This window comes from Amblyraja radiata, chromosome 5 (genome assembly GCF_010909765.2).
Source record: "Amblyraja radiata isolate CabotCenter1 chromosome 5, sAmbRad1.1.pri, whole genome shotgun sequence".
NCBI lineage: Eukaryota > Metazoa > Chordata > Chondrichthyes > Rajiformes > Rajidae > Amblyraja > Amblyraja radiata.
This window is the reverse complement of record NC_045960.1, coordinates 23,616,548-23,644,329: the sequence shown is the minus strand read 5'-3', so window position 1 is coordinate 23,644,329 and position 27,782 is coordinate 23,616,548. Positions and strand designations below refer to the sequence as shown.

General features: G+C 44.1%; 1 protein-coding gene across 12 annotated transcripts in view; it reads right to left on the bottom strand.

Annotated features, from left to right (window-relative positions):
• Positions 1–649: 649 nt before the first annotated feature.
• LOC116973092 (regulating synaptic membrane exocytosis protein 1-like) overlaps positions 650–27,782 on the bottom strand; it is a 408,478-nt gene continuing 381,345 nt past the window's right edge. For 7 of the 12 annotated variants that reach the window (XM_033020775.1, XM_033020779.1, XM_033020777.1 and 4 more), the window contains 6 exons: positions 25,805–25,903; positions 11,663–11,801; positions 8,882–8,991; positions 6,125–6,226; positions 3,969–4,108; positions 650–2,932 (listed from right to left, as the gene is read on the bottom strand). In XM_033020775.1, the coding sequence (XP_032876666.1) occupies positions 2,714–2,932; positions 3,969–4,108; positions 6,125–6,226; positions 8,882–8,991; positions 11,663–11,801; positions 25,805–25,903 (809 nt within the window). In that variant the 3' untranslated portion in view covers positions 650–2,713. The remainder of the gene's footprint in view (positions 2,933–3,968; positions 4,109–6,124; positions 6,227–8,881; positions 8,992–11,662; positions 11,802–25,804; positions 25,904–27,782) is intronic. The other 5 variants (XM_033020788.1, XM_033020780.1, XM_033020784.1 and 2 more) reach the window with 1 other exon arrangement.

Sequence of the window (27,782 nt, the reverse complement as noted above, 5' to 3'; positions counted from 1 at the left end):
GGAAGGTGCTCCCATGGGGGCAGCCCGGTGCGGGGCTGAGACACTGCCGTGTGGGCGGCCCGGTGCGGGGCGGAGACGGTGCTCCGGTGGCTGAGGCGGCGTTCTGGCGGCAGCGACCTGTATCCGGGGCTCGGCCGCGGGCCAGTGGACGACATCGTCGGGAGCTCGCAGGGCACAGGCTGGTGCCTGTTTTCCGGAGCTCCCATGGCAACAGCTGCGTCCGCTGGACTGGAGGGCGGCAGCTTCGACCACCCCCGGGCCGCGGAGCTTGAACCGCGGGACTGACTTACCATCGCCCGGTGGGGTATCGCCTCAGCGCAGAGGGAGAAGAGGAGGGAAGAGACAGTAACTATAAGATTTTTGCCTCCATCACAGTGAGGAGGTGCTTGGTGAACTCACTGTGGTGGATGTTAATTTGTGTGTTGTTATTATTACATGTATGGCTGCAGGCAACAACATTCCGTTCAGACCGAAAGGTCTGAATGACAAATAAAGGATTCAATTCATTCAACTCAATGTTATCCAATATTATTTGCCATTTATATTTTTCCTCACTATCTTTTACTTTGCTTATTGTTACCTGTCAATGTTCTTCTTGACTCCATACATATTAAGCTCAGTTTGAATACGGGGGGAAAAAAATCTAAAATTGACATGAAAAGTAACTTTTATTAAACATGTTGTTTACATAACATATGTCTGAGGTTCATTTAAAAGCACAGGGGAGTGTTTAGACAACTGTTGCCATTAGAAAGATACCACCCAACCAGCTGAATTTGGCCACAACAAATCGAATACAACCTAAAGGTGTAGCAAACCAGTGTTTTAATTCTTCCTGCTCAGCAGGTCGAGCAGCAATCAGTCTTATTCTACATTATGGGAACACAAACAAAGTGCTGGCCAATTTAAATGAGACAATTCACTCCGTGCAGGCAAAATACCTTGAATTCAAAACTGAGTATACACAAGGCTGCTAAAACCCCACAGTAAGAGTCCACGTCAAGGCCAATAAGGTGCTTTTCTGCACTGCATCAGCAATTATTTGCCAGATAGGGTACAAAAAAATCTTTCAGTGGACATCCACTGCCAAACCTGAGGCTTGTTAAAATCAGCAATAAGTCTATAGCAGAAACAAATGGCTTTGATTTCTTTTTTGTAATCTCCATATATTAATTAACAAGCAAACTGTACAAGTACATGCAACTTACAAGCTGGCCTATGTGGAACTAACACACATACAAACTCCTGTGTTCTGTCCCCACCACCCTCCCCACCCTCCCCTACAAAACGTGCATGCAGCAGGTGAACTGGCCCAGGGTCATGCCGCTCCACATCAGTGATCAGAAACTCAAAGTGGCCTCGGGAGCAGGAGGAGGAAGAATCACTGCACCTCATGGATGTAACGTACACATGGGGCTTCACGTACTATGGGACTCAGAAAAAAAAACTTTTTTTTTTTTAAAAAAAGCAATCAAAAGTTTGCCTTTCTTTCAAAAAGTAATGCATTTCACTGTTAAAAATAATTGTTCTTGCAGTAATCCTGAAATAAAGTTAGCTAAAATCAGATATAAAATTATTAACGTGTTTTCAACCAGAACGTCCAGCAATCTTCATGCTCTGTCAGATCAGCTCAGATTGCCAATTGACACAAACATCCAGGAAAAGTCTCAGGTACAGCTCAAACAGCTTATGCTCCGTCCATTATTGGCCAACACTTTAGGCAGTCAAATGTACAATTTTATACAGCATTTATCTCAACTGTAATTATTGGAAGAGAACTGCATTACAAGGAACAGTTTAGTGCCACAATCTCTGCAGAATACCACAACTAAAGTTGCTTTTCACAGTCCCCAGCACTGACAGCAGTTTCAAAACATTGTTTTCATGCAAAACATCAGAAAACATAAAAATTATTAATTCAAAATGCAAACATGTGCCTGTTTTACAAAGAGAGAAGCAATGGCAATTATATGGCAAATGACAAACAACACTTCAAAGTCTTCTGTTTAGAAATATAACGAGTTCTGAATCAGAATCTGAATCAGTTCTGAATCTGAAATCCTCTCTGTCGCTAAATTGCAATCAATGTTATGTTTTTGATTGGGAGCCAATGATATGCACACACTGACATTATCTGCATAAAGTCTGTAATTGTTGAATACCATTCGTATTGCTCTCAGAAATATACCGCTGGCCTCGAGTCACGGGCATGGACTCTGCCACCAGCAGAGAAAACAAACACCAGCATTTAGTGAGGCTTCAGTGAGCAGACAGCAGTGGAAGAAGTGTGTGCAAGGAAACAAAATGTAAGAGCAGAAAGGTAACACTGTTTGTCATTTCTATAGAAATGTTAATGAACAATTCAAATTTTTAATCCGAGTTTGATACTTTCCAGTATGTGGCTAAAGCTCTTTTTTTTTTTAGGTCAGAGTACTGGTCTCCTTCACTTAGCCTCTTACATATAGTCAGTGAATCTCACTGATCACCATTTTCCATTCAGATTTAATGCAGTGCGCGTGTGCCAGTTCATGCCAGCATACATACAGAAATACATTCACATATGTATGTCATTTTTAGGATTGATGAAGCCCTATTGTTGTTTGAAACAGTGCCGTTGGCAAAACAAAGGTGATTGTCTGGCTCCAGCAGCAATTTGATCATATTTGTGGTCAGCGTCTGATTTCTGCCTGTTTGTTGATTTATTTGGAAATCATTACGACCTTATACAGGGAGATCCAGTTGAACTCTCAAGAGATGACTGGGAAGCTCTACGAGTCAGTGGTGTCAAGGTGGGGTCCACCAGTGAAGATGTTGGGAACAGTTTGTACCAGCCAATGACCATGCTGGAAAGGTCAAGCTCTTCCAGTAGGATCTGTGCCACGCCCATAAAACACTTGTGGTCCATTCGGCCATAATCTCCCCATACTATCACCTGTAAAATAACAATGCAACATATGAGGAAACAGTAATGTATGTTGTGCAGATAACTTCACTTGATTGACAATGATAAATATTCTGTCACAACTTTTCAATAATCACATTGTATGTAGATTAGCGAGCACAGATTGAAGCCCCCCTCCCCTAGAGGGTATTGTTTAGTTTAGTTTAGAGATACAGCATGGAAACAGGCCCTTCGGCTTTGGAGTGTGGGCGGAAACTGGTGCTCCCGGAAAAATCCCGCGCAGGTCATGGGAAGCACGTACAAACTCCATACAGGCAGCACCTATAGTCAGGATCGAACCCGGGTCTCTGGCGCTGTAGGGCAGACACTCTTTCGCTGCGCCACCGTGATTGAAGGTGGGGACATAGAATGTAGAACAGTACAGCACGGGAACAGGCCCTTCAGCCCAACATGCCTGCACCGATCACGATGCCAATCCAACTCCACCCATACATGGTCTGTAACTCTCTATTCCCAGCCTGTTCATGTGTTTGCCCAAATGCCTCTAAAACATTGCTCTCTGCTCCTACCACCTCCCCTGATGGCTTGTTCCAGGCACCTAACATTATCTGTGAAAATAAACGGGTCTTGCATTTCTCCGAGGGATAAGTGGGCTAGAGGAGATGAAGGTTTTTTTTCATCAAGTGGATCGTTGCACTGAATCTGAATGCACTGCTGGAGAAGGCAGTAGAGACAGGTGCTCTCACAACATGAAACATCTTTCTAGAAGAGCACTTGAATCGCCAAAGCATAGAAAGCCAAGCAACCTAGTGGTGGTAAATGGGAATAGTATAGATGGGTACTTGATGGTCAGCCTGGAGTTATTGGGCTGAAGAACCTGTTTCAGTGTCAGGTAACCGTGTTCCTATCCTATGAGTGGCACTTGGGATACCCTGGAGTGATTTCAAATGGAGTAATACCAGTGGTAGAAGGTTTGTTGGCCAAGCTTTATAAAGGTAGTGGGTACCATCCTGAGAGCCTGCTGAAATAATTTGCCAGATTCACTAAGATACTGAATAATACTCGCCTGTAAGACTTTACCCTGTGGGCTTTCTTCAAATGGCAAAGACTGTTGATAGAGTGGATCGAGTGTTTTCCGTGCAATTTTTGTTTTCTTTTTGGCAATGCAAACACCATTCTCCAGCAGGTACACTTTGACATAAGGAGCTGCAAAAGGATGAAATTAAAGACTGAATAAACATATGCTTTTAAGATCAAATTCCTACGAGTTATGACTTTGTCGTTTATTCCAGATTGACTTTCAGCTTCAGAGCTAGGGAGGGAACTTGCCGGCCAGATTACTGCTCTGCTTCAAAAGCTGCCTGTTTTTACAAAAGAGGACAGTTGTATAATCACCAATATCACTTGATGTTTGTTAGGGAAGCTGAAACACACACACACAAACCCAATTCATGGAGTGTTGAATCACAGACAAGTAATAGTGCAATTTGGTCCTGCAGATTCTGCTGGGTCTCTGTTAGTGTCATGCAGTTCCCATGCCTTTCCCGACAGCCCTGTGATTATTTTTTTACTTTCAAGCACTGATCAATTTCCGTCATGAAATCTAGACAAAGGTATTGTAGATGTTAACCACTGCTGTCTCAAATAAGTGATTTCTTGGTTCTTTTACCGAGTACCTAAATGTGACCACTTGGTTCCAATGTTTCTGCCAATGGCAATAGATTCTAGCTGCTAAAACTGCACATCACTTGAAATATTTCCATACATTGTTTCCCCACTAGGGGGACAATCCCAGCATCTCCGGCATTTCCCTGTAACAACTCACCCAGAAACTGTCCCCGTAAAGGGCCTGTTCCACTTGGGCTTATTTGCGCATCATTTACGCGTCACGATGCGCGCATGGAGTGCATTACGCGTGCACGGTCGCGTAGGCAGTGACGCGAGGTAGCGTGCGGCGCCCCAGGATTTTGGGATTCTCAAAATCCTCGCTCGCCACCTGCGTGACGCGCAAATGACGCCCAAGTGGGACAGGCCCTTCAGTCTTTCCTGCAGCATCTCTAGTACCTTTACATCTGTGCTTTGGTGAAGAGATGATACTCCAGGTGTAGCCAAACCAATGCTTTGTACAGGTTCAACAAAACCATCCTGCCTTCGCTCACTCTTATAAAACCACATTCTCAATCTACCTGCCATCTGCAAGCTTTACATAACACCCGCCAGCTCCCGCTATTCCTGCTGTACTGTTCATATCGTAGTGCATATCTTCATGCACCAAACGCCTTGTGCCTTGAGTCTACCATCCTGGTGGACTGTCCATATCCTCCTCACCATTCAGACTTCCAAGTTTTGTACCACCTGTAAATTTTGAGATTGTCCCTGGTACACTCAAATGCTTATGATTAAAACACAATGGGAAAATCAGTAGACTTGGCATCTACCTTCTGGAGAACATTACTGATCTCCTTCCTCCTAAAAAAATATTAATGTCTATTTTCTGCAACTGAGCTAGCTCTTTATCCTTTGCTGCCTCTTCCATTCCAAGGCCTCATCCTTGCAGATGAGCACTTAATCACACTTTGCAAGTCCCACAAGCCACTTCAAGCTGTCCCATTCAGCCCTCGTGCCATCTCATCAAAACATTCAGTCAAAAAACAAATTACTGAAGGAAAGGGAATTATGTTTCATTTTCAAGATAAAATATTGCAGACCTATGATGAAAAGAACTGCAGGAAAGGGAGCAATTGCCCAGCCCTGGGCTAATGGGCCGAATAGCCTCCTGTGTTGTAGTAATTCCCAAATGCAACCTAATTTCATTAAGCATTGGCCATTGGTCTGCAGGATGGAGGACAGGGGACAGGTTGTGCTGTTTGCGCCCTCAGGGCAACTATGTTGACAAACGTGCAAAAGAAAATTGAAAAAGATAACTTTAACTTTTTTAAATTGAAGCCACAACTTCTTGCTTTTTGCTATTCTTTAATTGTTGCAACGTTCAGTTATTTGTGCCTTGTGTGCCTGAAAAATCTTCTAACAACAGTCAATTTAGGTTTCATCACCTCAGGCGGAGGTGTCTCTCTGCAGATACTTTTCCCACTCAGTGAAATTTCCTTACTGGCTTATAAATGTGGGAATAAGTAAGAGAGTAAACTAAATTGGCTTACTTTAGACTGCATGCAGCCAGTGTGATACAGAGGGTGCCAAAGACCAGGTGTGTGGCTGACTTACCAGGGAGCGACTTAGAGCCTAGTTTTTGAATGAGGCCTCGTGCTCGAATGACTTCAACCTCCAACTGCCCCTTCCGGTCCAGCATCCCAATTTGAATGTCACCTGAGGAAACACACGGAATTTCAAAGAAAAACCTACAGAATGCTTGGAGTGCTGGCGATCCCAATTCTCATTATCTAACTATGAAAGAGAAGCAGAAAGGTCAGCCTGAAAAATGTATTACTTCAGCACAGCAAGAAAGTTACGGAATACCAAGTATTCAGAACGCCTCTTCAGAACGCCCTTCAGCCAGCAAAAGATCATTCAACCAAAATCAGATCTCACAAAAACACAACTAAATAAGAGGTACCTGGTGACTCATTCTTCTAACCTCCAAATAACATCAAAGATCACTCATGTATCAGGGACTTTTCAATCATCAGCAGGTCATATTTTGTCCTGAATTAACCTTCTTCGCCCTGAAAGGTGTCACACCTTTTGTTACGCCTGACTAGACTCTAGGACAGGTCAGCCCTGGTCTCATTTCCATGTCAGAAAGTTCTGGAGAGATGAGCACACAGATTTGGCCTAATACCCCAGTGCATTGTGGGGGAATGTTGTACTGATGGAGGCACCACCTTTTGGATAAAACCTTAAATCCAGGAACCATCGCCTGACTCAGTTGGATTGCAGTGCACCTTTGGAACATTGCTGGTGAGTTATCCACAGTTCAGTCAACATCACTAAAAATTCATCTGTCTGGAAATCACATTGATTTGTCAGAGCTGTTGTATGCAAAGTATAAATTAGTTTTGTTTAGAGATACTGTGCGGAAACAGATCCTTTGGCCCACCGCTACCGTGCCAACCAGCGATTCCCGTACACTAACACAATCCTATACACGCGGGAAATTTAGTATTTGTACTCTACCGAAGCCAATTAACCTACAAGCCTACACATCATTAGAGTGTGGGATGATACCAGAGCACCTATAGAAAACCCACATGGTCACAGGGAGAATGTACAAACTCATTACAGACAGCGCCCTTAGTCAAGATCGAACCAGGATCTCTGGTACTCTACCGTTGCACCACCGTGCCGCTTGGCAGTGTCCAGATTCCAATGGTAGCTCATGTTTACAAAGCCTTTAAGTGTTAAAGGCATGATGTAGTTGCATCTTTTCATATGTGACCAGAAACGGTTCACTTCCTGAACAATGGCAGTGAGCTGTGGAAAGAGGGCACTGAGCTGAGGGCAGCAAGCGGCAGGTTGCAGGTAGTGAGCGGTGAGCTGCGGATAGTGTCAATGAGCAATGCCGGTGAACTGTGGAAAGTGGGCAACAAGCTATGGGCAGCAAGCTGTGGGCAGAGGAGGTGTGTTTTGGCTTGTAGACAGTGCGTTGTGGGCGGTGGGCAAAGGGGCAGTGTGCTGTGTGCTGCTGATTGTGGGCAGTGTTCTGTGAGTTATTTCTATGTTATGGGCAGTGGGCAGGAGGCAGAGCTGTAGGTTGGGGACAGTGGGTTGTGACCAGCGAGCAGTGAGCCATGGGCGGAGAGCTGAGGCAGTGGTAGGGAACAGTCAGTATTGCAGTGCAGCACTACACCCCTGGGAACAGTGGCAGTGAGCTGTGATTGCAGATGGTAGATAATGAACTGCGGGCAGTGAACCATAGGCTGCAGGCAATGAGCTGGGTGGATTGAGGGCAGTGGGCCGTGGGGAATGACCTTTGGACAATGGGCAATGAGGTTTGGGTCGTGGGCAGTGAGCTGACTGGGCAGACCACTAGCAAGGATGATGGGCCTATTTAAAGTGAAGCACTACAGGATCCCCAAGTGACCAGAATACTGCAGGATAACTATAAGAGCTTTCACTTCCTGAACAATCACTGGGCTATGACCCGAAGAAACATCTCATAGACACTACTACTTGTCACCCTGCAGTGGTGGCTGACATCTGCTCACTTATCCTTCAGTGAGTTTGGAGTGTTTTGTGGATAAACAACCAATCCACTAGCTGTGCTTCTGTGCTGAGTGACAATGCCTTCAGGAGGCAACATCTGCCCCGCAGTTCCCTGAGTGCCAGCAGATGTTTGCTTATCTCTTGCTAGCTGGAGAGTGTGGGGATGTGAGCTGACAACAGCCATAGTGATGTGAGGATAACGGAAAGAGTGGTGTGGCAATAGTGGAAGTGGCAGACACCTGCACCCAGCTCTCTGCCCCAGAGCAAGTGCCTTGCCCTTTGGCTGCATGCTGTAGGGCCATGGTGTGACCAGTGCTGGTGTGACTACTGCTGCCTGACCTACAGTGCCTGGTCAAGCATGGCCAGGTGCTCCATGAACACCTACTCGCACCCAGCCAGAGATATTTTCTCTCAAATCTGAGCTGGCATCATTTAACTTGAAAGCACATTTGTATGAAAAGTTTTTAAATGAGAGCCTGAAATTCTAAGAAGAAATTGCAATCACCCCTTTGCCTGTTGCTCTCTGAATCTCACCTTCAGCCACTTGGCCTTATGCCGCTCCAAAATTTAAAAAAACAAACAATGATAACAAAAAATAATATATTACATTCTAAGATTGACATAATATTTTGCAAAAAATAATACATTAACATTAATTATGAATTCATTTTTCAATGCTCTGCAGTAGAGGCCGCTGAGCTGATGAAGCTATTGCTGATTTCTGGTTGATTAATGCACTTGCCTTCCCCAACCACTCCAATAAACTGAGCTAAGAAAGCTCTGAGCGCTGTGTGTGTGATTCCAATACTCATTACTTACCCATGGCTGGCGTTGCTAATGTTTGCCTTCCAACAAGTTGCGCAGGTCCCAGCCCATCAAGGAAGTCGCTGAATTGACTGTCGGCACCTAATCTCATCCCAGGAAATAAACTAGAGCAGATAACATTAGTTAGAGGTATGAACATATATGGCCACATTATTATTTGGCCACTGGGCACTCCCAGTGAGAAGGGCTAGCAGAGGTCAGATGGTTAGTTGGGTGACAACCCTCTTTCCCTGATTTCTAAAGCTACACCAACTGGACTGAGAACAAGGTTTAATATTCAGCATTTCAGATGTTTTTACTCTTTTTTTTTCACCTCCAAGAGTCCCTTCTCCACTCCAGGGAAAACAAATCTAGGCTATCCTGTCACTCCCCATGGATGAAACATTCAATCTCTGGCAAATTCCTGGTGAATCTCCTCTGCACCTTCTCCAGTGCAGTCATATCCTTCGCATGATGCGGTGATCAGAAATGGCCTGATTAATATTTAATACATAAAATACATAAAAGACAATTAATCTGAACAGGAGAGGGGATGAGGGCAGAAGTGTGGGAAAAATGATATGATGCAGAGGATTAAATATCAACTACAGTTCTGTCAAAGGTTCTTCAATTGGAAATCTTAACTCTCCCCACAGATGCGGCCTGACCTATTGTTTTGCACTTTTGTCTTAATTTCACCTTTCGTGCTTTTTAAAATTTTCTCCGGGTACTCCGGTTTCCTCCCACACTCCAGGCTTGTAGGTTAATTGGCTTCAGTACTCCCCTACTCCCAATTCCTCCGTCTACGCCACATCTGCACCCAGAATGTGGTGTTCTAGACCAGGGCATTGGAGATGTCCTCATTCTTTAGGGAAAGGGAATTCCCTTCTTCTATTATAGATGAGGCTCCCACCAGGGTCTCCTCTATATCCCGCAGCTCCGCTCTTACACCCCATCCCCCCACTTGTAACACGGACAGAGTCCCCCTTGTCCTCACCTTCCACACTACCAGCCGTCGCATACAACATATAATCCTCCGACATTTTCGCCACCTCCAACGGGAGCCCCCCACTGGCCACATCTTCCCATCTCCTCCCCTTTCTGCTTTCCGCAGAAACTGCTCCCTCCGTAACTCCCTGTTCAATTCGTCCCTTCCCACCCAAACAACCCCCTCCCCTGGTACTTTCCCTTGCAACCACAGGAAATGCTACGCTTGTCGCTTTACCTCCCCCCTCGACTCCATCCAAGGAAGTAAGCAGTCTTTCCAGGTGAGGCAGAGGTTCACCTGCACCTCCTCCAAACTCATTTACTAGATCCGCTGTTCCAGGTGTCAACTTCTCTACATCGGTGAGACCAAGCGCAGGCTCGGCGATCACTTCGCCCAACACCTCCGCACAGTTAGCAATAACCAACCCAATCTCCCGGTTGCTCAGCACTTCAACTCCCCCTCCCATTCTGAATCCGACCTTTCTGTCCTGGGCCTCCACCATGGCCAGAGTGAGGCCCAGTGCAAATTGGAGGAACAGCACCTCACATTTCACTTGGGCAGTTTACACCCCAGCGGTATGAACATTGACTTCTCCCATTTCAGGTAGTCCTTGCTTTCTCCTCCTTCCCCTCTCCTTCCCAGCTCTCCCCCCCCCCCCCCCCCCCCCCCCCCCCGACATCAGTCTGAAGTAGGGTCTCGACCCGAAACGTCACCTATTCCTTCTCTCCATAGATGCTGCCTCACCCGCTGAGTTTCGCCAGCATTTTTGTCTACCTTTGACATTAACAAATGGTTTATTTTTATTGTTCTAATTTTGGTTTTAATTTTGACTATACTTCTCCAAATGCCAGTTAATGTCGGCTCTGGTTATAGTTTCTAAAAGATAACCTTCCCTTCCGCACCCCCAGCAGAATGAAAGCCTTGACTGGAAAGCTGTAAGGAATGGGGGGCTGTGCAAGCCTTGGTGTCTGAACACTTATCATGGAAGTGTCGAATCAATTATTGGATGTGAAATGCAAGCAATATCTGGTGGTGAGTTAGGTTGATTGGGGAAAAGAAAGCTCCAGATTGCACATTGGACTGCCTGGATGTGCAGACACGTGATGAATGGAATTAAATCTGGAGACATGTGCAGAAGCTGAACAAGTAAAGGGAGTACAGTAACTGGAAGAGTCGAGGAACAGAGAGATCTTGCAGAGCATGTTGACAAATCCTGTAGATAGAAGGGGTTAAAGAGACAAATGGTGCCTTTTTTGACCTTTTTTGGCCAATACAAATAATATACTGTAAGAGCAAGGAGGCCACACCAGAACTGTGTAAAACACCATGAGGTCACAGCTGGAGCAGTTCTGTTCACCACAATACAGGAAGGATGAGACAGCATTGGGCAGGGTGCAGATAAGATTTACAAGGTTGCCAGGGGCTATCAGGGGTGCAACTGCTATCAAGGTGCAGTTGTTGTCTTTGGAGCAAAGGGGACTAACGGTTGGGAAGGCTGTTTCTAAGCTAACTGTGGGCCTAAAATTAAAAGAATTAGCAGAAAGATTAAAGGACAATTCAGTAGATTAAAGGACAATTAAAGGACAAAAAGAGTTTTTGTCCAAAGGGGCTAAAGCCAGCTGAAACACGATGAGCCAAAGGGTTTTCTTCTGTACTGTAAATTTCCATAAGAAATTTATCTTTTTCATCTTAGTGAAAAGACCTTCGTAAAATGTGAGATATATGCCTGAATGTGCCTTGTTTCTCACGATCAGATACAATGGGTCCCACCTTTGGCAGAGCATACCAAGGCAATTCAGTGTACTTACTTTCCTTCTGAACTGTAGCTGTTCATGCTACCATCTGTAGACTCCCGGCTGGCCTGTCGCGTCATGCGTCGCATTTCCACTGCCATGCCAGTCTCTGTGCTTCTCTGGATGGTGTTTCTGGACTTCTTCACTCTAGCCTCTGTTGACAAACACTCACTTTGAAACACCTCAGAACAGTTTAGTAACATGGTCGTGCAATAATGGTAGAGACAAAACATGGTGTTTGGATGATGCTTGAGATGCCAACTGTTACTTAAGTTAGTCTTCTAACTTGACATAGTTGGATACAAAGAAGTTTCAGGCAAAGGCCAAAAGCCTAATGTAGGATGAATCTACCACAATAACTGCATACAATGCCCTCCATAATGTTTGGGACAAAGACCCATCATTTATTTATTTGCCTCTGTACTCCACAATTTAAGATTTGTAAAAGAAGAAAACACATGTGTTTAAAGTGCACATTGTCAGATTTTATTAAAGGCAATTTTTATACATTTCGGTTTCACCATGTAGAAATTACAGCTGTGTTTATACATAGTCCCCCCATTTCAGGGCACCATAATGTTTGGGACACATGGCTTCACAGGTGTTTGTAATTGCTCAGGTGTGTTTAATTGCCTCCTTCATGCAGGTATAAGAGAGCTCTCAGCACCTAGTCTCTCCTTCAGTCTTTCCATCACCTTTGGAAACTTTTATTGCTGTTTATCAACATGAGGACCAAAGCTGTGCCAATGAAAGTCAAATAAGCCATAATGAGACTGAGAAACAAGAATAAAACTGTTAGAGACATCAGCCAAACCTTGGGCTTACCAAAATCAAATGTTTGGAACATCATTAAGAAGAAAGAGAGCACTGGTGAGCTTACTAATCACAAAGGGACTGGCAGGCCAAGGAATACATCCACAGCTGATGACACAAGAATTATCTCTATAAAAGAGAAAAAACCCAAACACCTGTCAGACAGATTAGAAACACTCTTCAGGAGTAAGGTGTGGATTTGTCAATGACCACTGTCCGCAGAAGACTTCATCAACAGAAATACAGAGGCTACACTGCAAGATGCAAACCACTGGTTAGCCGCAAAAATAGGATGGCCAGGTTACAGTTTGCCAAGAAGTATTTAAAAGAGCAACCACAGTTCTGGAAAAATGTCATGTGGACAGATGAGACGAAGATGAACTTGTATCAGAGTGATGGCAAGAGCAAAGTATGGAGGAGAGAAGGAACTGCCCAAGATCCAAAGCATGCCACCTCATCTGTGAAACATGGTGGTGGGGGTGTTAGACAATATGGCAGGAGTAGGCCATTTGGCCCTTCGAGCCAGCGCCTCCATTCAATGTGATCATGGCTGATCATCCACAATCAGTACCCGGTTCCTGCCTTCTCCCCATATCCCCTGACTCCGCTATCTTTAAGAGCCCTATCTAGCTCTGGGCCTGAGCATGTATGGCTGGGCATGTATGGTCTGGACATATATGGCTGCTGAAGGTACTGGCTCACTTATCTTCATTGATGATACAAATGCTGATGGTAGTAGCATAATGAATTCGGAAGTGTATAGACACATCCTATCTGCTCGTTCAAACAAATGCCTCAAAACTCATTGGTGTGCGGTTCATTCTACAGCAAGACAATGATCCCAAACATACTGCTAAAGCAACAAAGGAGTTTATCAAAGTTAAAAAATGGTCAATTCTTGAGTGGCCGTCAATCACCAGTTCTGAACCCAATTGAGCATGTATTTTATATGCTGAAGAAAAAACTGAAGGTATAAGCCCCCAAAACAAGCATAAGCTAAAGATGGCTGCAATACAGGCCTGGCAGAGCATCACCAGAGAAGACACCCAGCAACTGGTGATGTCCACGAATCGCAGACTTCAAGACAGTCATTGCGTGCAAAGGATATGCAACAAAATACTAAACATGACCACTTTCATTTACATCACATTACTGTGTCCCAAACATTATGGTGCCCTGAAATGGGGGGACTATGTATAAACACTGCTGTAATTTCTACATGGTGAAACCAAAATGTGTAAAAATGGCCTTTATTAAAATCTGACAATGTGCACTTTAACCACAAGTGATTTTTTTCTATTACAAATCTCAAATTGTGGAGTACAGAGGCAAATAAATAAATGATGGGTCTTTGTCCCAAACATTATGGAAGGTACTGTACGTACTGATAGCTGCATGCATGTTCAGTTCTATCTTTGAGTCTTTTTACTGTTCTGTTTCAAGTATTTCTAGGAAGCTTCTGGCATGTGGAAAACTGTTGAAATATTGTTATCATAAGGTATCGCAAACTCAGGTATTTGGGTTATCTGCATATGATGGAAAATCAGGGCTGGAGTTCCCATTACATCAATATGATCAGAGCAGTCCATGCACACTGAAGATAGTCCAATGCTGAGGATGAGGGTATTTTAATTTTTTATGGGCTATATCCAAACTAGTCTGAGTTTCTAATGGGATCTGATTCTCAGATTCATTTATTGTCAAGGTGCAATGAAATTCCTCGTCCACATGAATCCCTAATTCAAAGTTAGGATTCCAATATCTTTGAGAAGGTATAATAAAATTTAATTGCCTATCCAATCAGCAAAAGTATTTATGAATTAGATCCCACTATATTTACAGCCAGTGCATTCCACATTACTAAAAACCCTTGGATAAAAAACATTTAATTTCCCTCCCAGGACCTCTGCTTAAGGATTCACTCACCACAGGATCTTCACACGTCATCTAGAAAACCATTCATAGGAAGAGCAAGCAATGGCATTGAATGGCCTGCACTTCAGGAGCTAACACAGATTTATGGCCCAAATGGCCTCTTGTGTTGCAATGTGTCTGTGCTTCTACACGTCCTGGCCTCACGGGAGACACAAGGTGGTAGAACAGGCCTTGCACAAGGCCCCAAGTAAGGCCAGGATTGCAGAGAGTAGAGATGTGGGGGGGGGGGGGGGGGGAGGGGTGAAAATGAGTGTGCATTAGGCATGCAGGGGAGAGAGGAGCAGGGAGAGGAAAGAGCATGGCATAGACAAGGAGAGAGGATGGCAGGGGAAGGGAGTTGACTGGCGGGCACAGCGGCGAGGCAAGGTGTGGAACAGCATGATGGAGGAAGGGGGACAGGATGCCAGGGTAGGGAATGGATGGTGAAAGGGAGGGGACAATAAGGGTGAAGAGGATGGCGTAGGGGTAAAATTTGTTGGCGGAGAGAGGAGGGTATGAACATAAACTTGGGTGAAGAAAATGGCACTTGGAGAGTGGATGTTGAGGGGTGAAAAGGATGTTGTGGAGAAGTATAGAGAAGGCAACCTCTGTACATGAAGGCACAACACTCCGCAATCTGATTTGGGGACGATTGCTTAATGTGATGCGTTGATGAACAGAATTCGATTGGCAATTCTAATGCACAGGAAAGCAAGAGGCTCCAGAGAGGTCCATCATGGGTTCAGCTTCGTCCTCCATCAAAAGCCTCAAGAAGGTGGCATCTATCATCAACGATCCCCACCTCAGACTTCTGTTAGTGCCTTCCCTTCCTGGCAGTCACTCACTCGTCTCTCTGGCTGATCCTGTGGTGTGATCCCCTTCCTGACAACCCACTCTATAACACTTCATGCCTCCTGCGTGCTCCTCTCCTGCAATGCCAACTACCCCTCCAACTGATCCATGCATTCTGTGAGGCGCGGCAGCTGGACACACTTCCTGCAAACGTAATCGTCACAAACACAGTCTGAAGAACGGTCTTGACCCAAAACGTCATCCATTCCTTCTCTCCAGAGATGCTGCCTGTCCCGCTGAGTTACTCCAGCATTTTGTGTTTACCTTTGATTTAAACCTGCATCTGCAGTTCCTTCCTACACACTTGAACTCATCCGCTTCTCCCGCATTTCACAGCATTTTGTAGATTGCTATTACTACGCCTGAAGATATTACTCTCTCAAAGAGCAAGGAAAGACCTTACCGTGACTGTCATCGCCTCGCCTCCTTGCCAAAGCCTTTGCACTTAGTCCTCAATCATTGTACCATGACCTTAGTATCAGCCCTTCTCAAAAACCACAAAGTAATTTGATAAAATACCATTGTGTTACTCACAAAAAGATTGTGCTGTCCTTCGGTATTCGTCCTCCCAAAATGCATCCCCTCAGACATCTCAATGTTGAACTTTATCTGCCCACACTTGCCCAAAATCACCATCCTATCAACCCCATTCTCCTGCTGTTTCCCTATAACCTTTGATGCCCTTACCAATCAACAACCTATCCATGGATACAAGCCCCTCAAATCCTGTGACATCCTTGTGAATCTTTCCAGAACTGTGCATAACGGTCTGTGTGGTCTCGCCAATCACTTGTACAGTTGCAACATGATGTCCAAACTCCCTGAGTGATGGAGGCAGGTGCACTAAACACCCTTTTCACCGCCCCATTTACCTGTGTGACCAGGAAACTATGTACCTGTACTCCGAGGTTGCTCTGTTCTACAGCTCTCTTCAGGGCCCTCCATTTTCTATAGGTCTTGCCAAAATGCAACACTTTGCATGTGTCCTTGTTAAATTCCAATCACCATTCCTTACCCCACTTTCCCAGTTCATCTAGATCCTATTGTAAGCTTAGATAACTACCTTCACTGTTCCTTATACCACTAATTTTGGCATCATCCCGAAACTTATCAACCATGTCAATAATATTGTCATTCAAATCGTTGATATGGATGACAAACAACTGCAGACACAGAAATCCCTGTGGCACACCACTGGTCACAGCCTCCAATCTGAAAAACAATCCTTCATTTCCACTCTCTGAATCCTTTCACTCATCATGATTACCATGAATCCCGTATGATCGAACCTTCCAAACAAGCCTCCATGCGGGACCTTGTCAATACTTAATGGAAAGATAAAATAACTGCTTGTGTTCTGTCACATCATTGGAATTCACTATTTGATTGACTCCACAATTACAAATATAAAAAGAAAAGATTAAGGAGAGCTCGAACTGGTGTGTTTAAAACAACTGTTTGCCCTGGTGAGAGAGTTGCACATCAGGCAGACATAACATTAGAGGCTGGTTGCTCAGGCAATTGGCCAGAACACTTTACTCACCTAAAGTATAATAAAAATCCAGAAATCTCTTGTAAATAACATTTGATTTCAAAACTTAAATGTATTCATAATCAGCAGGTTACCACTCGGTTCTGATGTCTTATTGGCCTGAAACATTGTCTCTGTTTCTCTCTTCAAATGCTGCCTCACCTGCTAAGTATTTCCAGCATTTTTCATTTTTTCATTCACAATTCAGGCATCCGCAGAATTTTCATTTAATATCACACAGTCCAGAAGACTTGTTGGGGCTCAGCCCCATTTGCATCATGATTTTGGAGACTTTTGAAGGTGGCATGAATGGTCTGTGATTCTTACTACGAGCTTAGTACTGTTCATTCTGAATCTGTGTACATAGTTGCATGTATTCTTTGGCAGTGAGTACTTGTCACAGACTATCATGGGTTCAGTGGCAGCTGATGTCTCCGTAGAAGGATCTCGTGCTTGACTTAAGATAACTCATGTGAAATTAGGCAACAGAGAAACGGGCTTCAGCATTGCTTGGTCTTTGTTGCCCATGGGCCATGCCATTCTATGGGAAATGTTATTCTCAGCCAACATCCAACATGACCACACATACAACACGATTCTGAGCATAATAACAAGTGTTATCAATGGTTGAATTCCTCCCAACAGCAAAGGATTCTGAAGCTACTACACTTTGGAGAACTGTGTGGCTGAATTTTCCTGCTTTAGTATGACTTTGATTAAAAATGATAAATGTCCATTCTATTGTCACATGTAACAGTAGAAATTGCAATATACACCAATCAATTAAATATCATTTTTTTCTCGCAACAAGTTGCATTTACCAAATTAATGTGCTCACTTGCTTAGGTCCTCTGTATAAACAGATAATCATAAGCAGCACATAACACTTTTAGTACATTATACTTGACAGACATGCAATTGCAAAGTTCTTCCAATCACACTAGTACTAACTGTGTGTTCTGTTCTGAACCTGCTGCATTGCTTGTACTGTGGACAGATATTGTGTCGGCTTTGCAACTGGGTTTGAATGGACCTATTTTCAATTATTAATTCATTATGCATCCCTTTTTCTTTCAATATGGTGGTGGTTCACTACTCTCTGAACTATTGAAGTTATTCCATAGTGCAATTGGCCAATGAATGCCAGAATATAAATCCAGTGGTGATATATTTCCAAATCAGGATGAGGGATTGCAGCTAATAGGGTCTTATGGATGCACTCTTGATAAGATGAGAAACAGACTGGTGCTTCTTACATATTGCTTCTTGAATTCCAGGCAAGTGGAGAATATTCCATCACACTCCTAACTTGTGCCTTGTAGATGGTGGAAGGGCAATGATTTTATAGTGTCATACAGTACAGAAACAGGACCTTCAGTCCAACCTGTTCATGCTGACCAAGATGCCCCAACTAGGCAAATCCAATTTGCCATGTTTGGCCTATATCCATCTCAGCCTTTCCTATCTGTGAACCTGTCCAAATATATTTTTAATGTTGTTACCGTACCTGCCTCAACTACTTCATCTGACAGATAGCTCCATATACCACAACCCTCTGTGTGAAAAGTTTTTCTCTCAGGTTCCTACTAAATCTTTCCCCTCTCACCTTAAATCTATACCCTCTAGTTTTTAATGTTCCTACACTTGGAAAAAAAAACATTGCATTCACCCTGTCTGTCTTCCTCACAATTTGTGCACCACTGTAAGGTCACTCCTCAGCCTCCATTGCTCCAAGGGATAAGTGCTACTATCCCCCTACAGCTCAAGTCCTCAAGCTATCATCCTCGTAAATCTTCCCTGCACTCTTTCCCGCTTAATGACACCTTTCCACAGTGACCGACACTGAACACAATACTCCAAATAACCAATACTCCGAACCAACATCTTGTACAACTGTAACATAACGTCCCAACTTCTATACTCAATTCTCTGACTGATTAAGGCCGGCATTCCAAAAGCCTTCTTCACCACCTTATCCACCTGCAATGCCACATTATTTCTACCTGCAATGCCACATTCATGGAACTATGGACTATCTTTACAGCCTTTTCTGGGAAAGATGGGACCTGTACAAGTGGAACAGGTTGCAACTTAACCAGAATGGGGCCAACATCCTTAACAAGAATGGGGCCAATTGGTTTGGTTGCACTTTTGGGAATGGTTTAATCTGAGTTGGCAGGGGGAGGGGGCTCAGAGTAGATCCACAGATGGAAAGGTAGAAGGAGAAATAGTTTGCTATTCCAAGTAAGTGCACATCAAGGGAATTCAAATCCAAGTTAGATCTATTTTATTGCAAGGAGTATAGCAAGTAAAATGGATGAGCTCAAAGTTTTAATTAACATGGGGTCTATGATACTGTTGGCATCACTAACACTTGGTTAAAGAATAAACAGGACTTGCATCTCAATATCCGAGGCTCGGGAATGTTCAGATAAGACAAAAGGGGGAGTAAAAAGGGAAAACTATTGCGTTGTTTGTTAAAGATTGCGTTACTTCAGTATTTAGAGAGGTTGCCCAAATGAGACCTTAGACTAGGTAGAGGCTGAAAGCAAAAATGGTGTTGACTGAGGAGTTTTCAGATTTTCCAGCAGTCAGCAGGAGTTAGAGGAACAGATGTAATGGCAGATATCAGAGAGACACAACACAAATAAGGTTATCACGCTGAAGGACTCAATTCCCAGTTATTCACTGCATTGAATAGAAGAGCATGGAGGTCATTATGTAACAAAAGTTAGATTAGACCACAAATGGCATATTTTGTTCAGTTCTAGGTGGCACACTAGAGGAAAGATATGATTGCACTAGAGCTGGTGAGGACATTTATTAAGATATCGGCGGGGATGTGGAGGAGACAGGTAGGAGGAGCCTTATAGAGATATACAAATTAATGAGCGGTGTAGATTGGCTGATGGTGGGAAACTTTTCTTCATAACACAAATGTCTCAAAGTCAAACTTCTTTTTCACCAGAATGTAGTTGCAAAGTGGAACACATTGCCTTAATGCATAGTGGAGGCAGGTACTCCGACAACATTTTAAAACTATCTGGATGAGCTCTGAAATGACCAAAGCCAAGAAGATGACGGAGCTAGTGGCCGGTACACACATGGTGGGTTAAAGGGCCTCTTTCTGTGCTGTCTGACTCTGTGAGGCACAAACGAGGAGGAGTGGGGGTGGGGTTAAGGCATTCAGGAGTCCAGATGGAGATCCATCCTTCAAACCTGAGACATGGAGCGGGTTAGTTGGGCTCATGCCGAATGGCTCCTGTTCTCTGTGGTCAATCGTCAGAATAGGGCCACAGGCTGAGGCATCAGAGAGCTGGAGGTATAACGTACCACAGCTTTGTCTATGTCAAATTTTCATCAGGAGAAATAGTCTTTCTCTAATACAATGATTCTACACTTCTAATTTCAAACACTCTGTTGGCATTATCCTATCAGTGGTGTTTCTGGTGTCAGGTAATGCACTGTGGGATATTAAATGATGGCAGGACATATACAGTAAATGACAGGGAGCTGAGGTGAGCTGATGTGTCGAGAATCTTGGGGTTCATAGTTCTCTGAAAATTGCGATGCCTATGGATATAGCAGTGAAGGCAGCATTTGGCATGTTTGCACACAGAGCCCTAGGCACTAACTTGGACACTTCGAATGTCAGAGCGCAGCTGAACAAAACGCTGATTAAACCGTGGATGACTGGCAGAGTTGGGGAGAGCGAGGAAGGTTGTCAAAGAATTTAGCAAGTTTCAGATCATTTGGAAATGTGCGCTGATAAATTGCAGGTGGAGTTTAATCTGGGCAAGAATGAGGTGTTGCACTTCAGGAGGACCTATGTAAGGGGTAAGTATACAGAAAATTAGAGAATCCCGAGAGGCAATGATGTACAGAGGAAGTTGGCGTGCAAGTCCGTAGCTCCCCGAATGTGGCAAAACAAGGAGATGGGAAGGTAAAGAAAGTTCATTTGTCAGTTGCCGTGTAGAGTATAAAAGTTGGGAAGTCATGTTCCAGCTGTGATAGGCTATAGTTCGGTCACGTTTTTAATATTGTCTGCAGTTCTGGTTGCTATCCTACAGGAAGGATGTGGAAGCTTTGGAGAAGGTTCACTGGAGGTTCACCTGGATATTGCCTCGATTAGAGAGCATTAAGGGGCTGTCCCACTGCGGCGACCTCATCCGTGAGTGAAGAAGAGTGTCTTCGACCTTCAAGCTCGAGGGCACTCGCCTGGAAAACCTCGAGCTGGATCGACCGTCCGCGTTGAAACCGCGAGCTGGATCGACCAACCGCACACACACACACACACACACATCGTAAAGGGGGGGCCCCAGGAAAAGTGGGGGAGCGCTGTCTGAAATTCACACCCACGATGAAGAGGAAGGTTAAAGACGGCTGCGCAGTGTAAGGTAAGTCCTTTAGAGAGCGCGGAGAGGTGGGCGGGGGGGGGGGGGGGGGGGGGGGGGAGAGAAGGGGAGAGAAGGGGAGAGAAGGGGAGAGAAGGGGAGAGAAGGGGAGAGAAGGGGGGTAGAAGGAGTGGAGACACTTTTATGAAGTGTAATAAAGTTTAGCGGGCATTTTACCTACCGGTCGGTTTTCCGTGGTCAATGAGCCAATCAAAATGCCTGGTCAGCGAAGGAAATTGCCTATGGCTGTCCTCGACTGCCTGTGACTAAATAGCGACCCCACTCCACTGCACAACGAGTTAAAAAGAACCATGCCGACCAAATTTTACTCCGTAAAATTTTTCAACATGCTGAAAATGTTTCCGCGACCTAGCTGAGGCCGCGAATATTTGGAAACTTCCCTCGAGCATGAAGGAGAGTTCCAGTGACCTCATAGGACTTCCCAGGACCTCGTGTCGACCATGCTGCGAGTTTGGGTCGAGGACAAACTCGTCTAAACTTGCAGATTAGGTCGCCGCAGTGGGACAGCCCCTTTCGCTATAAGGAGAGGGTGGATAAAAACTAGGTGACGTGATGGAAGTAATAAATTAGGAGAGCATGGTCATACTAATTTTCCCAGGGTGGAGGACATAATTTTTAGATAAGAGGGGAAAAGTTTAAAGGGCAGCGATATGGCAAGTTTTCTTTTTTCTGAGAGTGATAGGTGCCTGGAACAGGTTGTGGTAGAAGTAGATATGATGGCAATGTTTAATAGGCATTTAGACGGACACATGAGTAGATATTGACCATGTTCAGATCCATATTTAAACAGTGCATGTGCAGTTTAAATTGGCATCATGTTTGGCAAAGACATCATGGGCTAATTGCCATGTTTCTGTAGTAGACTATTCTATGGTCTGTTAGGAAGAATGCCTTAGGGTGTTGCCTGGATTGGAGGTCTATTGTTACAAGGACAGATTGGATACACTGGGTTCGTTCTCATTGGTATGCATGAGGGATGACCTAAGAGAGGAATATAGGATTACGATGGGGCACTGATGGCATTAACTGCTTCCATTGTTCATCAATCGATGAATTTTTCAACCATATTTACTGATCTACCTTACTTGCTCAGATTCATAATTGGTTTCCATTAAATTTAATACATTAAAGTATCAGTGATCTGTGCCTCTTCTGAATTGGATACAAAATTATATTATACCACTATCATTTACAATGATAATTAACGTTAATTTTTCTCACTACAGGTGCTGTCTGACCTGCAGAGTATATAGAAACATAGAAAATAGGTGCAGGAGTAGGCCATTCGGCCCTTCGAGCCTGCACCGCCATTCAATATGATCATGGCTGATCATCCAACTCAGTATCCTGTACCTGCCTTCTCTCCATACCCCCTGATCCCTTTAGCCACAAGGGCCACATCTAACTCCCTCTTAAATATAGCCAATGAACTGGCCTCAACTACCTTCTGCGGGAGAGAATTCCACAAATTCACCACTCTCTGTGTGAAAAAAGTTTTCCTCATCTCGGTCCTAAAAGATTTCCCCTTTATCCTTAAACTGTGACCCCTTGTTCTGGACTTCCCCAACATCGGGAACAATCTTCCTGCATCTAGCCTGTCCAACCCCTTAAGAATTTTGTACGTTTCTATAAGATCCTCCCTCAATCTTCTAAATTCTAGCGAGTACAAACCGAGTCTATCCAGTCTTTCTTCATATCCAACATTTTCAAAATTACCAATATCAGTAGCTTTTTGCATTTAAAAAAGAATGGACCAGGGTAGCCTAAATCTAATTTGTTCCATGAAATCCCAGGAGTTAGGGTGGCCAGAAGTCTAGTTTGCTAGAAGGGCACAGAGTAACATTAGGACAGTGCATTTATACATGACTATATAGAGTCATTATAGAAGGAAGGGACTGGTGATGAAAAGGAGAATTAAGAGCAAAGAACTACTGAGCAGATTTACAAGAAAACTGGCTCAAATGCAAACTACGTTTATGTCTTGGTTCCAAATTTAAGTCATGGTGTGGCATGAACCCATGCTCCCTTGCATCCTATCCAGTGCCCTGGTCCAGATGACTTTGGAGCCTCTCCCTGATACTAGTTTGACATCTTTCTGGTTCAACCTTCTCCAATTCATAGTCTCCAACTACTTTCAGAGACGCTGATGCCTTCTTGCATGTAAGCATAGAAACAAGGAATCACAGATGTTGGAACCTTGAATAAAAAAATAGAGTGTTGAATGAACTCAGTGGGTCAGATGGCATCTGTGAAGGGAAATGGACAGGTGAAATTATACGCCGGGACTCTTCATGAGACTGATTAGCGTCAGGAGGTAATAAAGCTGGAAATTAGAGTTGGGGCTGGGATAAAGCACCCGCTGAGTTTCTCTAGCATTTTTGTGTACCTTCGATTTTCCAGCATCTGCAGTTCCTTCTTAAACACGTGATAAATGGATCTAGATGAGGAGAGTGGGGGGGGGGGGGGATTGACAGATGAGTGGAATAAGCGATAAAGGCAAGTGGTTAAAGGGAACAAAGGGTATTAGGAAGGAAAGAAAAGGAGAAGTGAAATGTAATGCCGGGGAAGGGATATGGGTAGAAGGGGATAAGAGAAAGAGGGGAAATAAAAGGTAAATGTGGGACTCAGGAATGGGAGATGAGTGTACAAAGCAGAGGAAAGGAAAATAGTTTTCTATCCTTGGTCTCTCCCATTGCCAGAGTGAGGGCACATGCAAACTGGAAGAACAGCACCAAATATCCTGTTGGGTACCTGACAACCCAATGGTTGAATTCTTCAATTTAAAGTAATACCCCCCTCATCCCATTCTCTTTCCCTTGCCCTCATCACCCCAGTGCACATATTTCTCCTACCCCAGTCACCCTACTACTTCACACGCTCATCTGGCACCCCCATCCACATTTCCCTGTATCCCCTCTCTTACCCTCTAACCCACCCACCAACCCTACCGCCCCTTAAGTCATATCCCTCCCTCTGGATTTTTATTTCACTCCTCCTCGTCTTTCCTATCTGACGTGCTTTTGTCAGCGGGATTTAAATCAGTTGCAGATTAGAGGGCGGAGAAATGGCACGAGGGGTTCAATCTGAGCAAATGTGAGGTTTTCAACTTCTAGAAGTTGAATCTAAAAGGGCAGTAGACAGTTAATGGCAAGACATTTAATTACATTAATATACAGAGGGATATTGTGGTCCAAGTCCATGGCAACACAAGTAAATAAGACTATAGTGTGCTTGCCCTCATCGTTCAGGGCATTGAGTATACAACACATTGCAGCCATATAAAACTTCAGTAAGGCCATGTTCGGAGTATTGTATGCAGTTACGGTTGCTTCTTTACAAAAAGGGTATGAAAGCTTTGGAGAGGTTTACTAGAATGGTGTAGGAAAGAACTGCAGATGCTGGTTTAAATCGAAGGTAGACACAAAATGCTGGAGCAATTCAGCGGGACAGGCAGCATCTCTGGAGAGAAGGAATGGGTGATGTTTCAGGTGGAGACCCTTCTTCAGACTGAATTAGATGGTGCCGGGATTAGATGGTACTAACTATAAGGAGAGGTCGGACAAACTTGGATTGTTTTCTGTGGAGCGTTAGAGGCTGAGGGGAGACCTGATGGAAGTATATAAAATGATGTGAGGCATAGATACAGTCAAAACCTTTCTCCTAGGATAGAAACGTTAAAGACTTGAGGATATAACTTTAAAGTCAAAAGGGGGAAAGTTTAAAGGGGAGGTGAGGGGCAAGTTTTTTACGCATAGAGTGGTGGGTGCCTAAAACCCGCTGGCAGTGGTGGTGATGAAAGCGGGTAAGATGGTGTATTTAAGAGTTTTTTAGACAGGCACATGGATATGCAGGGAATGGAGGGATATGGTTCTCATGCAGGCAGAGGAGATTAGTTTAATGGACATTGTGGGCCAAATGACCTGTCCCTGTGCTGTACTGTGCTGGAAATGTAAGCATATAAGTGTCAAAGTTATAATGCATTCACATCAAGCAACATTGAGGCCTCAGCAGGATTATTATGGAGCAGCCTTCATGGAATAATCAAAAATAAAATGAATCATTACTTCAAAAAACCTACTAAGGGAAGCCCACTTGGAAAAATATGATCAGAAATAGATTCATTCAATATTAACAGAAGGGATATTATCTGCAAGGTAAAGACGGGAATATGAAGGGCAAGGTAAAAGTTGAGGTTGTGCCTTTGACTGAGAGCTCTTTCAGAAACTGTTGAAAAGAAACCCACTGATGCCCCATAGTATCAACGATTGGCAACTCAGTGAGCAGTATAAATCCTGCTGAATTAGATAGCTAGTTCAGTCAGATGGTGAGAGAAAGCAAAGTGTAAGCATGGAGCATGTTGCAGGCAAGGTTGCATTCAGCAATGATTCAGCAGGGATGATTCAAATTACAATGAACCAGGCACTATGCAATGACATGAGAAGCGAAGCATACTAATGAGTAGTTTTGCTGATGAGGGGCGAGGCGCAGGAATGGGGAAATGGGACCTAAAGCAATCTGGATCAGCCAACTATAAATTGAGGTCTCCGAGTGGACTTGTGCCATTCTCCTGCTCATACTACCAAACCATTGCAGGCAGACAGACCATCCTCCTCCTGTTTCTTATTTTCTCACCTTTTCTCCTTAAGGTGCTGACTCCAGTTTCAGTACAGATCCAAGGGTACTGGGCACCTTCCAGTACCTCGCTCATTTGGCCATTCTTCGTGTGTGAGCCTAGGCAGTGAGCACAGACAGTCAATGTTGGCAGACTATTTGAATGTGGAAGGCATCACGGCCAACCACGACCATCTCCTCATCTAAGCCCACACACATGCTGACGAATAGAAAGACGTGTATCCAATTGTCCATGGGAACACTGCAGCAATAGCAAGCAGGGTCTGACAAGTTCTGGCCTGTAGTCTCACTGGCGAGGCTGGAGATAGCTGATACACCCACCCTCTAACAACAATGTTCCTTGTAGAGAATGTGATCATGCAGCACAGAATGGTACAGCACAGGAGGAGGCCAGTCAACTCACAGTGTCTGTTATGTCTTAGAATAAAGTTATGAAATTAGCTCCAAAGCCCCTACTAACCTGTCAGCTCCTAATTAATACCCTCAGATCTGCACCACATTACCCCTCACTAAACCACAATCCTTCAAATGTTTTCCATTCACATATCTAACCAATTCTTATTGGGTAATAGCCAGCTTATTGAATTCACAATTGAATTACATTTGTTTCAGCCACCCTTTCCTATGTTACAAGTGTGGCACCTCAAAGCACCCCACTGACTGCGATGTTTCTGTAGTGTCCTGAGGGGATGTGATAGCTGCCTTATAAATGCACCTCTAGTTTTCTTTCCTGTGAATGACGTTTTACAGATTACAACGATTCTTTAAAAACCATATCCTCCTGGAGCCTCAGAACCTTCTTCAAACAGTAAAGACTCAGAATAGCAGCACAATGAATGCCTTCAATGTGGCAAGGTAGGGTACAATACTTCATGGGAGAGTTGCCAGATTTGACAATGAATGAGGTGAACAGGTATTCATGCAGATGATCGAAAGCTTCACCAAAGACCTTCTAAAAAGAAAAAGGTGAAACAGAAGGCAGATGGGATTCAGGGGAGAATTCTAGAAGCTTAGGGCCTTGTTAACTGAAGGCACCGCCACCAATGGAGGAATGATTGCTTTCAGGAGACGAGAATCACAGACGTGCAAATTTCCTGTCAGGATCTAACGCTGATGAGAAATCCACAGATATAGAAGAACGTGGCTTGAAGGTATCTCTGTTAAAAAAAAATGCCACTGCCCAACTGGATGGTAATGTCTATCACCAGGAATGGAGTGAGGTAGGGGGAAGGAAGGGATGGTGAATGTGAGCCAGGGTGCGGCACAAGTGCCTCAGATGACTTAACAATAACTATTTAAACATCAGCAATTAAAACCACTGATTCTAAAATGCTGGCAGCCTGCTTGATCAGACCCCCCAACTATGGAGACATTTAAGTCATCAGTAAAAAGCACGATCTTCATGATTACTTCCACAGTGTTTGCCGTGGAATCAGAGTGATATGGTCATACAGCACAGACACAGACTCTCCAGCCCACCATGTCCCGCTTCAATTCAACTTTGTAACACAGAGCCAGCCCAATGCTAGCCTTTAGAGCCAACTTCACTGCAAAAATAAAAACAGAAGATGCTGGAAAACCCATCAGGTTTCAGGTCTGCAACCTTTGTCAGAACTGGGGAAGTGAGAGAGGCATGTTAGTTTTGGTAGAAGATAGTAGAGGAATATATAGAATGAAGGGATGGTCTGAGATCGGATTAGTGAAAATGGTTTAATGGCAGCAGTAACCAGCACATTAAACTTCTTGGTCTGTGCAATCTGTTGTTAATGATAAACTGTTGGGACCTGCCCGAGAGGCTAGATTGAGAGGACCTTAAGAGGATGATCTTAATGGATGATTAATTGAGAGGATGATCTTAATCATAGAAGTCTAGCCTATTGGGAAAACCCCACCACGTTACCAATAACAACACATTACCTCTCAAGGCAGCTTAATGTGAACATTGTTTTGTTAAGGAAATTCATGCTTGAAGAAGTGT